The sequence below is a fragment of the Triturus cristatus genome, chromosome 1_1 (genome assembly GCF_964204655.1).
Source record: "Triturus cristatus chromosome 1_1, aTriCri1.1, whole genome shotgun sequence".
Taxonomy (NCBI): Eukaryota; Metazoa; Chordata; class Amphibia; order Caudata; family Salamandridae; genus Triturus; species Triturus cristatus.
In genome coordinates, this window is record NC_140579.1 from 59971180 (window position 1) to 59987166 (window position 15987).

At 43.1% G+C, this 15987-nt stretch overlaps 1 protein-coding gene across 1 annotated transcript in view; it reads right to left on the bottom strand.

Annotated features, from left to right (window-relative positions):
- The window catches only part of LOC146869397 (uncharacterized), a 92697-nt gene that overhangs the window by 46294 nt on the left and 30416 nt on the right, over window positions 1-15987 (bottom strand). The window contains exon 2 of the mRNA XM_085636282.1: window positions 3414-3541. Coding sequence (XP_085492408.1) covers window positions 3414-3541 — 128 coding nt within the window. The remainder of the gene's footprint in view (window positions 1-3413; window positions 3542-15987) is intronic.

The following is a 15987-nucleotide window of genomic DNA, read 5'->3' on the forward strand; positions in this document are numbered from 1 at the left end:
ATCCTTGGGTGACGTCTGTGCATGCGTGTTGAGTGGAGAGGATGACGGTGTGGTCACCATGCCGCTGCCCGCGTCCCACGCAGAGGGACATCAGCAGGGCAGCCTTCTAGTGGCCGCCCGTCGCAGCATCCCCCCCCTTCCCCTGCTCCGCCTCGCTAGCGAGGCCGCACCCAGGGAGGGGAGCACCCAATAAGTTTGCCTTTAGGAGGCGTGTCGATCGGGGGGGCGAGGCTAGACCCCCTTCTTAGGCGCCTCTCTCCCCCAGATCCTCCTCTGCTTCCTGCGCGCCGCTCCTACCTGGCCACGCGTATTCCCACCCTTTCCGCTTACCCTGCGCGGCGGAGGCGGCGCGTTATTGGAATGTTTTAAAATGTCTGTTTGCGTTGCAGGCGGAGTTACAGGCCGATCTGGAGGCAGAAGGGTACAGTAAGGGTACCTCTGCGACAGGCGGTACAGTAAGGGTACCCCTGTCCAGCACAGTAAGGGTGCCCGAGCCAAGGTCCGGGAGCCGAAGGAGGTTCTGGGAAGACCGCGACGGCGCCCCGTTAGTCCTTCGGGCGGTTGGGGGGCCTGACCAACCGGGGGTGTGCCATAACACGCTCCGCCCCTGTCAAAAGGGGCGGGACTAGGAGACAGATCACGTGACCCAGTGGATGATCTGAAAATATGTGCCGCACTGCCGGGCATCGACCCACCGTGCGTGCTGGCTCACCAGGCGGGCGGAGCAGCGAGGGGCTGCTTGCCCTGGATCGCCCGTAAGATAACCCATTTATCGTTATACTTATGTTGTATGAAATAAACCTGCAGCAGTTCTTCACCCACAATGAAAGTGTCAGTGTAATCCTTGGGTGACGTCTGTGCAAGCGTGTTGAGTGGAGCGGATGACGGTGTGGTCACTATAACTTTAAGGTCGGAAAACAAAGGGTTTCACCGTGGTTGACGCTCCTTGTGCCTGGCTGACGCCTCGGTTCAGAGGCATTGTCTCATTTCTCAACCTCATTGTTTTAATTCTCGTTGTGGGGCAACAGGGACTCAGATCAGAGACTATGAAAATTCAGGACCTTTGTGGGGCAAGAATGCAAGCACTTTTAGCAAGCAAGCACAAACGCGGGAGGTCGCGGCCGGCGGCAATGGGCAGCACTGTCGGCAGGGCAGGCGCCGTTTTGGGGGACATTGACACTACTGTGACTGACAGTAGTGTCAGTGAGTGTCCCCAAATAAATTATAAAGGCTGCCGCAACGGGCCACTAGTGCCGCGCGGCCGCCCCCAAAAAAGTGCTGCCTGGGGCGGACCACCCCCACTGCCCCCCCCAGCTACACTGCTGTCGAGGCCCCATGCCACTGGTAGGGCAGTGGCGTAGGGAGACTGCCACGCGCCCTAATGAAAGCTGAAAATACCACCACCCCTAATGTCCCCATTTAGGTGCTGAAATACAGCCACAATATGGGTGCAGAGGGCCCTTTAAATTCAAGAGACCCTTTGATCATTGGTCTCGGTGCCACTGCGCCTGCTGCCCTACTGATAGCTCTTCCCATGGGAGTGAAGCGTTATAAATAGAGTGGGTGACCGCACAGAGAGGGGCTTCGATTCTCTGGACACAGATCCATTTCAGACCACACAGTGTGGGGTCAGAGGGGGCTGACTGAGATCAGAATGCCTGACCTCGAGGAATGAATGACCTACTACTTAATTACGAGTAACGCGCTGCCATGCGGGTGCGCACTAAAGAATACAATGCAGCGTTCGAGCTGCTTGCACCTCCATATCCTGAGTTTAAAAACAGATTTACAGCGCCTAGAAGCGGCAAAAGACATCCTGTAGAGTAGGAAGAAAAGCGGTGGGCATCGGAGCATGATTGAGGAAATGTACATACCAGGCAGAAAGGTATAGACCCGGGGACACTGAGCGCACGTGTGTAAAATAATCTCTTTCCTTACCCAGAATCAGAAGGCAGCGCGTCACGTGCATCATTGTCTTGGGACAGACAGACCCTCTGGACACATCCCGGCTAATCGCAGACAGTTCCTGGGCAGTGGCGCTGTCAGACTGAGGGCTGTGGGCTGGCACGGCAGCACAGCTTCGGCTGAGGAGCGGGAGCTGCTGTCAGACACTCCCAGGGAGATGCACTCACGTGCTGTGAGAGAATGACTGCACCTCACGGCCGGGATGGCAGCTGAGGCAGCAGGCAGGCGTGGAGGAGGCGGAGACCCGCTGTGGAAATATTGAGATTTAGAGTGGGTGTGGGAGAGAGTCCCGTTATGTATGTAATGTGACTATGACAACGAAAGCTTCGCAAGATGGCGTCGGACTGTCCACAGTTCTTACGGACATGCGCATGCTGTTTGCTATGGACAAATGGCAAGAGCAGCCATGTTTGTCCATGCAGACGCGTGCATGAAAGCCCTCGGCAGAAACGATTCCAAAAGGTACTCGCAATAGCTGCTTTTGCCAGGCAAGACCTAAAAAGAGAGAAAGACATGCATTGAAGAAACATGAGGGAGGCTGGAAGGTGTGCCTCCTTGACCCCATGTCATGGCAGAAGTAATCATACTGAGAGAGAAAGACACATACACAGACGGAGACAGCCCTGTCAGCACAGAACCCTAATCTCTAGGCACCCTGTTTAGAGATACCCCCGGAGGCGGAAGGCAGGGAGCCCAATGGCCGACTACCCAGGAGAGTGGTGACACAACTGACTCACACCTGGCAACCCAGGGGTATCCGTGGTTACAGTAGTGCCTGTGAGATCAGGGGGAACCCCGGCAGAAGTCTCGGCGTTCCACTGGTGCTGCGGGTACTGGTCAGCCGAACTAGAGGCAAACACCAAACGTTGCCTGTACGGGACGTTTTAGGCGAGGGCCGCTATTTTGCCCCACCTGCACATAACGACGACCGGTAGTTTACGTGAGTGTGGAGGTTATTTTGAAAGACAGGAGAATGTTCAATAATGGTGCACTGTGACCCTTACCTAATGGGGGAGAACATTGCTCCTTAGGCTAATGGTGTAGGTTGCCCGCACCTTATCGGCTAGAGAGAGGGTAAAAAGGCAAGGGAATATCGATAAGCCGAAGGCACACAACATATTTCTTGGTTACTTACTTAAAAGACGCAGGTGGTCAGAGGGTGAATGGTGGGTAGTGCATGTGCGCACAGTGCTATCCTCTCCCCAGGTCAAACCAATAGCATTAGTAGATGCCTGTTTTATGAAGGCCTCCGTGATATAAGTACTTAATCCAAGCTGATAGATTCTACTACTCAAAACAATGGTACTGCAGTTATCAACCTCAGAAAGTTAAGGGCTCAACCAGCACTTGTGAGACTAAAAACGTTAACTGCAGACTGCAATCAGATCTCTGTTGCAGAGTCTTAAGTCCCTTAGCTGTCTAACACAGGTACCAGGCACTGGACTTACCTCCTCTTGTCCTTTGAGTGGTGGGTCCTTTCCCAAGGAAGAGTCTGCCGAGTCATCTTCTCCTGAACCAGGTCCCATCCCTTCGTTGTCAGTGAGACTGTCATCCACTGGAAACTCCTCATCTACATCTAATAGAAAGGAAAGGACAAATGCACTAGAACAGCTCATCATGCTGTGACATAGGAAAACTGAGCATGATATGACAGGTTGAAATATGACATAGCACAATAATTGTGCATGCCACACATAGCATAACAAATCTTTTTTGCTTATTTTGCATACAAAATGGAACAAAACACATCAAGGCGGGGGCATGAAGTCACGGACAGGAGTATGAAGAGGAAAGGTGCCAGCAGAAACACCAGATCTCCCGATCTAATGGAAGGGAGCAAATGGTTGTCCTGTAAGTAAAACTGGGGGCCGTTAAAGAGTTTGCTCTCCCAAGACTTACAATTAGCACGATGGAACTGTTGGGACGAAAAGCTTAACCAGCTGGAGAGAGCAACAGGATTGGTGCCAAGAGATCTTCTCGAGAAGATGAATCTGGTGTGAGAATGAAGAGATCTGTAGACGAAGGCAAGAACTTTGAATTCAACCCTTGCTTTCACGGTCTCTTTCAAACTATCCATGTGCGGCCTTTTATCCGGGAGAAGGGGCTGATTATCTTCCATCCAGGGGTATACTCACAGTCGGGCTGAACTAGAGAGTGGAGGGAGGCTGTGGGCCACAAAGTCTGCAGGGTGTTATCCATTGACCTGCTGGGTACCATTGGCACCGCATTAGGGTGCTGAGTGCATATGTATGCAAGACAGTTCCATACGGACTGGGCTGGTACCTGTAGCACTGTGTAATGGTGCAGAGTGAGTGTGTGTGTGAGTGGGTGTGATAGCCTGTGGACCACCTGTGATTCATGACACTGGCCGGCGGTGCCGATTTATACATTAATTGCAGGCCACAAGCGCAATACATTTGACATTGGGTTTACCCGCGTGGCTCCAAACTGTAGTGCTGCTAAAAAGTGTTCTAATTTTATGTATGTACATATTTTTGACATCGTTGTGACCCGGGTGTACCCTATGACAGTGTGGGACTGTATTATCAGTAGTGCTAGTGTGGGTCTGCGGTGGACAGCGTGTCGCACCACATAAGGGTGTTCTCTCTCTGTGGGGGATGGGGTTGGATTAGGAATTGTCCTACACTGTGCATACGATTAATGTTATAAGAATACGAGTGGGCCTAGTACTGCTAGTAATATTTTCGAATGTGTTTAATGCCTAGCAGTACCTGATGTTCATGTTATAATGATTGAATATGTGTGTTGAATATTGATGGAGCAGGTAAAACAAAATTTGTATACCTCCTCTAATTTGCATGAAATTAATTACGTAATCATTCTAATATTAAATTCCAATAACCTGTTTGCAGTGAAAATGTATTAATCAACCTTTGCACCTTGATAAACACGAGATACACGTGGGACTAAAATGCTAATTTCATGGCAGAACAATTAATTAATTAATTATGATACGCAAACTAATCATAGATTGTGGTGAAATAGGAAATTGCATGATTTATGTTGCTTTGTGATTGTTTGTGCTTTTAAAATCATCAAATGGTAAGTATTATCGCTTTAAATGTTGCTGCAGCTAGGAAATTACTAATATACATTGGGATTAGTGTGGGGTTAAACATTAGAATCTTCATTTCTATATATTAATTACTGTTATGTGTGTTTTTGCTTAAGTTGGCATTCGGGCCTACTAGGCCACAGTACCCAAGATGGCGTTCTCTGAAGCAGATGCCACCATGTGAGCGCGATGATTTCTACACATGTCCGGATGGCTCTGGAGATCACCAAATGACCCGAACTCTTGACACCGTGTTCTCTGTCAAGGATAAGGAGTTGTTCGCCTGCCAACAGATGATTATGTGGGAACAGCGGAAAGGACAATAAAGAACCCGTGTAATACAATTTCTTCACCTTGGAAGAGGTGCATTCACTGCTCTCGCCTGAGAGCCAAAACCAAAACTTAATAAAATTGTGCCTTCCTATGCCAAGACATCATGAAGAACCAGTCTTGTCCTGGGAAACTTTTAATAACCCACAGATAACCCCAGACTGTCCAATCAGAACATTTTCTTCTGCCCCCAAATGTCGCATGTTAGTATGAAGTAAGACGGAAAAGGGGTATAAAATTCCCTCATCCGCAATAGGGTGCCGTCAGTAGCTTTTGATCGTTCATGGTGTTAGGTTGCATTGAGCTGTTGGCGATTTGTTGGTTTGCCTTGGGTTTATTTGGCGTTTGGGAGGAAACTTGCAGTGCATCCTATATTTCGTCTGACGGTTTGATCCTTTGCTGTGGGTCAGACAGCCTGTCCTGGGAGTTGTACTAGAGAATGCGGATAACTCTCTGTTTGATCTGAATCCATCATAGTTGGCAAATTGGTAATTAATTGACTGTGTTTTTTAAATTCATGTTATTTACTAAATGTTTGATTTCTCTTTAAATAAAACTACATTTATATTATGAGCTGTAGTGAATAAATGCAAACGCAAAGAAATGTATTATTAGATACACATAATTTGAAATAATAAGAAATGAGTTTGTGGTTCTTTAATTAATTACAGAAAATACCAAATGTTTCCTAGGTTTTAATTGTGTTTTAGCTGGTTCTAATTCACCATCAACCAGTCCAACTAATTGGTCCATCGACCAAATGGTGGAGTGCCTTGATGTTAAGGTCAGGATTCTGAAGATGTATATGTATAATATGTATATAATATAAAGCAAATTAATCCTGATAGGTAATAAGGTACCCACATGTCCAGCGCTTTTCTCCTGTGTACAGATTTGGATGAGATTTATTGAATGGCGAGTGTGTGTTGGTGTTATGGGCCCCACCAATGAATGAGTTGTTGTGATTAAGAATCTGTGACATATGGAGAATATGTAAATTTTGTCCCTTGCGCTGCATCAGATTACTTGGTAGCAGTTTGATGGTTTTATTGTATTGGTTTGGTGATTATTGATTTATGTTTAACACTTTATGTTGGGTGATTGTTTATGTTAAATGTAGTCGGAAATTTGAAGCTTCCGGGAAGTAGGGAGTGGATTTATGTGGCAAGAGAAGTCACATGGAATTGAACATTGTCTGGTTTCAAGAATTGTAATAACACGGAATTGTGTTATGGCAGGGAATTCTCTGTATGAATGTGTGTGAGTGGTATAGTAATAGGTTCTCTTGTGAAACTCTGGCCTTAATTCTCAGGAGCATTGTTGTCTCCACATGTGTCTTATCCCCAGAGAAACAGGTTTGCCTTTTTCTCGATAGAAGGATAAGGTAGAGGGAAGTGCTACTTTATCAGAAAACTAAACATTCTGTGGTAGGGTAGAGGTAAGCGATGCCTACTGGAAAGACAGAATTCTTGTGTAAATAAACAAAGCTATCTCTTTGGTTTAGCGAAACAGGCAATGGAGATGTTTTATGTTGTTACTAACAGATTTTGATTAAAGAAAACGTAAGAAAAGTTTGCCGATAAAATTTGGTAAAGGAGGGGTCAGCAAGAGCAGGAGTAGTGAGAGAGGCTGACATCAGAAAGACCACGCTGGAATTGGTCAACCGTAGACAGATGAAACGTTCACTGATTGGTGCGTTAGTGTGAGACGCGCTGGGAGTGGAGAATTCCAAGAGTGACGTAGATGCTCCGGATTGGTGCGTTAGTGTGAGTCGCGCTGGGATTGGTCAGAATACGGAGAAGCCGTGAAGAAGTGACTTGTAAAGCTTAGTTGATTAAGAACTTTTGAAAATAAAATGATGTACTACGATGCACCTGAGAAAGAGAAAAAATCATGGTTTGGAAAAATCAAAGACCTATTTAAAAAGGATAAACCGATTGGAACTAGGGAAGGACATATACTTCCTCCACCGGAAACGCCTGCATCTTTTATGGTAGCGAAATATGGTTATCATACATGTATTTGGTTGGAGAATTGGGCAAAGTATACCAAAGATGATGGAGTATTAGCGTTTCCGGAAAATGGTTCATTTAGTTTAGCTGTACTACGAAATTTAATAGATAGAATGATGAGGTTAGAACCGAAACCCAGACCTACCCAATTTGAGGCTTTGACTGAATGGGAAGAAGAGATGTATGAAAGGGAAATGCATCGGAGTGGGAGAAGGTATAATTTATATATTTGGTAGACATTGTGGTCAAGAAAGTCATGATGACAGAATGAGAAGATGGCAAAATGCGAGCATGACTGATGGTATGTTTCCTCTGAGAAATGCTGGAGAGATGATTGGCAGAAAATGCACAGAAAAGAGAAATAACACAGGGACAGAAGGTTACAGGTATGGAGTGAGTGAATCGGAAGATGAAGTGCTGAAGGACATGTTTTATAAAACAAAAGCTCCATATCAGCAAGATTATGCGTTGGTGACGCCAAGTGCACCACCACAGGAGACTGTAACAAATACAAATTTTGAACAAATGCTGAATAATTTGGGGAAAAATAATCCATTTAAAGATTCAGAAATATCACAGACAGTAAGAACTGAAAATGAAAAAGCTGCAGAATTAGCTAGAACTACACTGGAATTAACTGAAAAGATTAGAGAATTAACAAAGAATATGGAAGCAGTGACTGTGCCTGTAACTATAGGACCAGTGATACTTGTTTTTGATAAACAACAAGATAGTGAACATTGTTTAACGGTCTCATATAATGGCAGTATGCAAAAGGAGAAAGAAAGGAGTAGTTCGGGAGAAAATGAATGGAAGATTACTACAGGAATATCAGGATTAAGTACCCCTAAAAATGTAACTGTAAATCAAAGTCCAGCGAGTAAGACACCTATGGCAACAGAATCAGCAACAGAAACCCCAGAGAGAATGAGAATAGAGACAACTCCTGTAGGACCAACATCGGAAGAATTAAGTGATTGGTTAAGAAGTTTACAGAAAAAAAGATACAGAACCATAACCTCTAGATGTGGCAAAATTAAAAGTAACATTAGAAGAGTTAATTGTAGGAACAATTCCAACTGAAAAATTAAAAGCATACCAAGATGAGGAGTTAATGTTTTTATGTAAAAGCATAACCTGGAGAGCAAGGACTGTGCATGAAAAATTAGAAGAAACAGCGAGCAAAATGGGAATCGATTTTGAGAAAATAAGGTCATTACAGAAGCCATACAGGGTAGATTTTTCTGAAAAGCATATTGAAAACTTGAATACTGCAGGGAGAGTGACCCAAATTAAAGAACTGGTCGCACTTTTAAGAAAACGGGGTGATGTGGATCGATGGAAAAGTAGATGGTTTTGAAGGAGAGAGGAAACTACAGACAAGGCCTCTCTAGCTTTCCCAGTGAGAGAAAAAGAGTCAGTGGTAACAGAATGTCCCATGAGAGAAATTCCTGGAGGAGGATATGTACATGTTCCATGGACTAGACAGGATATTTTGTCATCTACCAATGATTTTTCAAGGTTAAGAGAAAAAACGGTTGAATGGTACAGACAGGTGGACAGGTTTGTCAAACTTTCAAAGGTATTATGGATAGATCTGAATGGTCTTTTTGATATAATTGTGCCTGCAAATTTATGGGCAGAATGTAAGATTACAATAGATTGGCCAACACAAGAATATCCTAGGGATCCTAAGACGGGAGCCCCCGATCCAGAAGTAATGAAAAAATATGATCAGGTAATAACTTTTTTGAAAAATAAAGTACCTCCGAAGGAAACTGACTGGGTAAAGATTGACAGAACTCACCATGAGGCTAAGGAATCAGTGCATGCGTATTAAGAAAGGTTATTGTTGGCTTTTAAACAATACAGTGGAGACGAGAAATTAAGTGAAAAGTATTTGAGTCATTTTGTGTACAGATTTGTTTATGGTTTAAGGCCTGAAGTTAGTGAAATGATTAAATAGCATACAGTAGATTGGCAAAACAAGAAGATAGACGAAGTGTTGCGACATGCAAAATATTTTAGTGATGAAATTGAAGCCAAACTGCGTAAGTTGAAAGAAAAGGCAATGTGGGCACAAGTTAAGGTAGCGGAATGACAAGAACCCCAGTTAATCGAACAAGCTAATGGAATGGGGCAAGCAAAACAAAAGCCTAATATTGGGAAAGGAAAAGGACAGATTAGCATTGATGAAGCATAAAAAGAAATGGCCATGTCATAATTGCGGAAAATTAGGGCATTGGAAATCTGAGTGTAAATTGCCATTGAAAGCTAATGGTGATAATTCATCATTATAGCCACAGGTAACAAAGCTACCACGCGCTGGTGCCGTTTCGCAGTATTGACTGCAACGCGATGAGAGTGAGTCAGAAGAGTATTATTGACGGTGCCTAGGAGAGGAAGAGGAGTGCTTACTTGGCGCAACTCTAGAGGTAGACCAGACAGGACCCTTTGTGGATGGAAAGGTGAATGAAGTAAACATTATTTTCCTAGTGGATGCTGGTGCTACTCGTTCAACTGTTAGATCAGCTGAAGTGAAATAGCTTCCTCTCTCGGGTGAAACAATCCAAGTAGTTGGAGTTTCAAACAAACAGATAAACGCTTATCTTACTGATCCTGTAAAAGTTAGAATAGGGAAATTCACTAACATGCATCGTTTTTTCATATGCGACACTAGTCCTGTAAATCTGTTAGGGAGAGATTTACTGTGCAAGATGAACTGCACCATCTTTTGTACACCTGATGGTATAGCCTTTGAAACTCCCGATGAAGATGTACTGTATAGAATGGCAAACTTAGAACCTGAAATTACTGAAGAATTTGTTGTATTTGATCTGGAAGGATTGCCTCAAGAGTTAAAAGAAACGGTGAGAACGGAAGTGTGGGATTTCACAGGAGAGGATGTTGGATTAATGAAAAGAGTAGATCCTGTGAAAATAACTGTGAAAGAAGCAGTTAAATTACCCGAATATTCCTCAGTATAAATTAACACCAGAAATAATTGCAGGAGTAACCCGTGTAATAGACAGAATGATTGAACAAGGTATTCTGAGAGAAATAATTTGCAGTCTATGTAACTCTCTGATCATGGGTTTGAAAAAGCCAAATGGGACCTTTAGAATAGTACAGGATTTGAGAAAGGTGAATAAAATTGTTGTTCCTTGATGTCCCATTGTGCCAAACCCTTCGGTAATTCTATATCAGATTCCGCATGATTCAGAACGGTACACAGTCATTGACTTGTGTCATGCTTTCTTTTCTATTCCATTGCACCCTGATAGCCAACAAATTGTTGCGTTCCGGTTCGGTGAGCGTATTTTGGCATGATGCCGTATCCCTCAAGGGTATACAGAGAGTCTTTCAATATTTAATCAGAATCTAAAGAAGTCACTGGAAGATTTGAAGATGCCAAAAAGTTCAGTGCTTGTTCAATACATCGATGACCTATTGGTGGCATCGAAGACGCGAGAAGCATGTTTGGTTGACACAGTTACCCTGTTAAACCATCTGGCCGATGGAGGACTTAAACTATCCCCATCAAAATTGCAGTTTTGTCAGAAAGAAATACAATACTTAGGTCATAAGATTGAAAAAGGCCTGAGGAAAGTAACAATGGACAGAATTAAAATAATTAAAGGAATGAGAGCCCCAATGACACAGAGAGAAGTCAGAATGTTTCTTGGTATGGTGGGATATTGTCGACAGTGGATCAGCAATCTCTCGCTGATAGCAAAACCACTATTATGGTTGACAAGGAGTGATGTGAAAGATCCCCTTGAGCTAAGTATAGAATAGATGAAATCTTTTAAACAATTGAGAGACAGCTTGTGTGAAGCACAGGCTCTTGGAATGACTGATTATGAAAAATAAATGAGCTTTATTGCAGTGAGAGAGATGGATGTGCTCTTCCCTAATTAGTGTAGAGACATTGAAGATTGAGACGACCGATTGCTTTTTTTTCAGCTGTACTAGATCCAGTAGCTGTAGCATTGCCTGGAAGTTTGAAAGCCCTGGCTGCCACCTGTAAGAGTTCGGAACAAAGTGAAGAAATTATAATGGGATACCCTTTGAGAGTGTTTGTTCCCGATGATGTGGCGATCCTTTTGACAAGAAGTAAAACACAGTTCATGACGCATAGTCGTCTAACTAAGTATGAAAAAGTGATTTGGGTGCTGCAAATGTGAGTCTTGTAAGATGAACTAATGTGAACCCATTGACATTACTACCTGATGCTGTGAATGCAGAGGTGAAAGATGATGTTGATCATGATTGTTTGGAAGTGCTTGATTTTTGCACCAAACCGCGTCCGGACATAAAAGATGTGCCTCTGAAAGAGAGTGACTATGTGATGTTTGTGGATGGGTCATGCCTAAGAACTGGAGAAGGGATTTTGAGTGCTGCATATGCTGTGTGTACTGAAACGACTGTGTTGGAAGAATCTTGTTTGAGAGGAGTACGATCTGCTCAAGTTGCTGAATTGTTTGCACTGATTAGAGCATGCAAGTTGGGAAAGAATTTGTGAGTCACTGTTATTACTGACAGTCAGTATGGGTTTGGAGTGGTGCATGATTTTGGGCAAATTTGGTCCCAAAGAGGCTTCTTGACGTTGAGTGGAACTCCAATCAGAAATGCAGAAATAGTAGGAAAATTACTTGGGGCGATTCAGCTGCCTAAACAGATCGCTGTTATAAAATGCAGTGCACACAGGAAGGGAACTGACTACGTGTCACCAGGCAATGAATTTGCTAATGATCCAGCGCAGTACTGTGCACGAAACCAAACTTCATTAAATCGTAACAGGGAGAAGGAAATGGATTTATGTCCCTTGCTTTTTACTAACACCATAAGTACATGGGATGAAGTGAGACAGTTACAGGAAGAGGCAGGGGAAGAGGAGAAGAAACAGTGGATAAAAACAGGATGTACACCACAAGAAGTAGACAGAGTTTGGGTTTACAGAGATGGAAGACCAGTAATGCCTGATAGCATGATCTCTATCATGGCACGGATGTACCATGGACAGGCCCACATAGGCAGGGATGCCATGATTAGACTTTTTAAACAGACCTGTGTTGTAATAAACTGGACGTCGGGAACTTGAAAGAGTTGTTTATTACTAGATGGCTACACAGCAGAGACAGCAGACCGGACACAAAGGCAGCTCACAGCAAACTGCCCTGCAAACATTCAAAACATAGAATGTCCAGAATGTGCTTCTAGGCAACACGTTAACATTCTTTCTTAATGTCCTAGTGAGAATACACCATTTAACAAGTCAAGTAAATATAAGGGAACACTATGAAAAGGAAAGATGAGAATATAACATATCACCTTTTCTCAATAATAATAAAACAAAAAAAAAAAACCTTAAAACAGAAAACACAAGCGTAGATGCAATGAACTGAACATTAGAAAATAGATCGTTTTTCATGAACGTAAAGAAAGCATACAGTAATCACACCCGATACCGTTTGGGAATCATTTTCAATCTAGTGCTTCTTCTCAGAGAAGTATGAGAATCAATGATTTTATGAGATTTAGCAAGATCAACATTGTCAGAACACGCCCCACCATTGTAAGATGTGTTCTTAACTTTAACAATTTTCCCAACATTCCACCAATTCCCACCTTCAACCTGCACAGCATTTTTACCAACACGAGTAACAAGGACAGGTGGTCTGAACTTGCTCACCCCTTTTTTAACATGTATAGAGGATTTAATACGAACCAGATCCCCTATTTGCACTTCCACCAATTTGGCAGACTTCTGCTCATTAAACCATTCCTTTTGTCTAAATTGGGAAGCGCTAACATTCCTTTTTACAATGTCCATAAGGTCATTGATATCATGAACGGATTTAATCCACTTGTTCATCCAACCTGGCTTGAAGCAAGTGTTAGCCTTTCATCCTCTTAATAACTCGAAGGGTGAAATCTTAGTTGTCGAGTGGGGAGTAGTTCTATAGAACCATAGCATACTATTAATAGCATTGTGAATGTTGGAGTTAGAAGATTTTGCCCACCTAATTCATTCTCCCACCACTCTATTCATACGCTCAACCTGACCATTTGACAGTGGGTGATATAATGAACTACGTACATGCTTAATGTTACATGTATTTAAAAAAAAATCAAATTCTGAACTGATAAATTGAGTACCATTGTCGGTCACAAGTGTTTCTGGAAACCCTTCCCGGATGAACACTTCTTTTAAGAATGTGATCACACTTGAAGAGGAAGTATCCTTAACTATTTTCACTTCAGACCATTTTGAAGTATAATCGATTAAGACCAAAATAAAACGACAACCTCCTTGTATACCTTCCACAGGACCAATGATGTCTAACCCTAATTTACACCAAGGAGAAGAAGGAAATTCAATGGGAAGGAGAGGGGGCGTCCTAATCTTCAAACCTTTGTCAGAACTTCTGCAGGTAGAGCAGACATCGACAACATCACTAATGTCAATGTCCATAGAATGCCACCAGAAGCAATCACAAACTCTTCGTTTTGTGAGAGTCAAACCTAAATGTCCCTCATGTGCCTTGACAATGATGTTCTTTCTTAGACAGTGAGGAGGAATGAGTTTGTCTGCACGGACCAAAACGCCACCCTCAATAGAAATTTCTGACTCCACCTTCCAAAAGGGTTGCAAATAGTGCGGCAACGTACGCTCTCTCGGCCAACCACATCTTACGAACTCACACACTTGTTGAAGAACTTCATCTCGAGAAAGAGCATCTAACCAGCTTTCTTCATTACCCACACTATGCTGGGATAAATCAATTGCAGCAATGAAACAATCATTAGAATCATTATCTTCATCATCATCCTCTTTTAGGGGTTCCTTCTTATCCACACCATAAGAGGCAGGTCAATAGCTCCTTTTCGATTACAGAATAGTGCATTTCTCCATCCCTTAAAACTCTAGATGCAAAAGCAATAGTATTCTCGCCAACCTGGGTGTTTTGAGTGACCACACACCCTAAACCCACTTGACTCGCATCAACAGTGATGCAAGTAGATAGAGAAGGATCATAGGGTTTAAGCGCATCACTGTTGGCAAGTTGCACTTTGACAGTGATCAAACCTGTGGCACACTGATCAGACCAACAAAATGAAACACCTTTTCTTAGCAAAGAACTAATTGGCTGAACAATTGAGGCATAATTTGGGATAAACTTCTAATAATATTCTAGTAACCCTAGTAGCGATTTAACACCTGTTTTATCAACTGAAATAGGTGCATCAATAATGGCATCTAACAAACCCTGTCTAGGTCTAAAACCTTCTCCTGAGATATGGTGCCCCAAGTACTCAATCTCATCACTAAGAAATTTGCATTTTTCAGGTTTCACAACTACACCACGATCCTTGAAAATCTCAAACTTTCTTCAACAAGACGTTATGTGAGGTTATGTCTTTCGTATGTACAAGAACGTCGTCTTGGAAGACAAGAACGCCCTTAATTTCCCCTAACATACTTTGCATGACACGTTGAAAAACTGATGCCGCCGAAGCTAGTCCGAACGGCATCCGTTTATATTGGAATGTTCCTAATGGGGAAATGAAAGCAGTGAGATGGCGGGATTCCTGTTCTAATTCAATCTGGTGGTAGTCATTTGCCAGATCTAATTTTGAAAAATATCTAGAACCCCTGACACATGAAAACAGATCATTAATCTTAGGGAGGGGATGTGAATCTACCCAAATTTCCTTATTTGGTGATCTGAGGTCCACACAGACACGCAACTTCCCACATTTCTTGTGTGCTACGACGAGGGGAGAAAGCCATAAAGAAGCCTCGGTTGGTTCTATAATACCTTGTTGGAAAAGACGTTTTATTTCAGCCTCAAGATCTTCTCGGACGCTGAAAGGTACCCCCCTTAATTTGTGCTTTACAGGTGATGAACCTTCCTTCACTATGATTCTAGGTTTGAATCCTCGAATAGTGCCCAGATCACCAGAAAAAACTGTGGGGAATAGGTCCTCCCATTTAACACTCTCCTCTCCATCAGAGACTAGAAGTACTTGTTCAGGACATCCAGTCTTTAGGATCATACAAACAAGCCTTGGTGGTACCATCATAAAATATTCAGACCCTTAAGGGCAACATAAATCATGCCACTAATTTTTCTCCCTTTAAAAATAAGGTCATCCTCAAAATACCCCATTAAGTCTATTTTCCAACCCTCGTAGGATACCGGTGAGCGATCAGGAGGTAACAAAACTCTCTCACTCCATGTTTCTAAAAACAGTTCCCTGGTTATCATAGTTATTCTCGCTCCAGAATCTACTAGTAGGTTTAAAGGCTTACCACCAACCAAAAGCTCAACAACAGGATCAATACACTCAATGGGGTCTGCAATATGGGAAATATGATCTGACCTTTCAGTGACAATCAAAACAATTTCGGAATCGGATTCACAGTCAGATTCCTGTACACAAGCAACAGACCTTTTTTGATCATTACATTTTTTCTTAAAACATACTTTAGCAAAATGTCCTATTTTTTTGCAGTAACTGCATACAACGTTCGCTCCGGGACATCTTGCGCCCTTTTGATGTTGCGAATTTCCGCATCTGTTGCACATCTGCTTG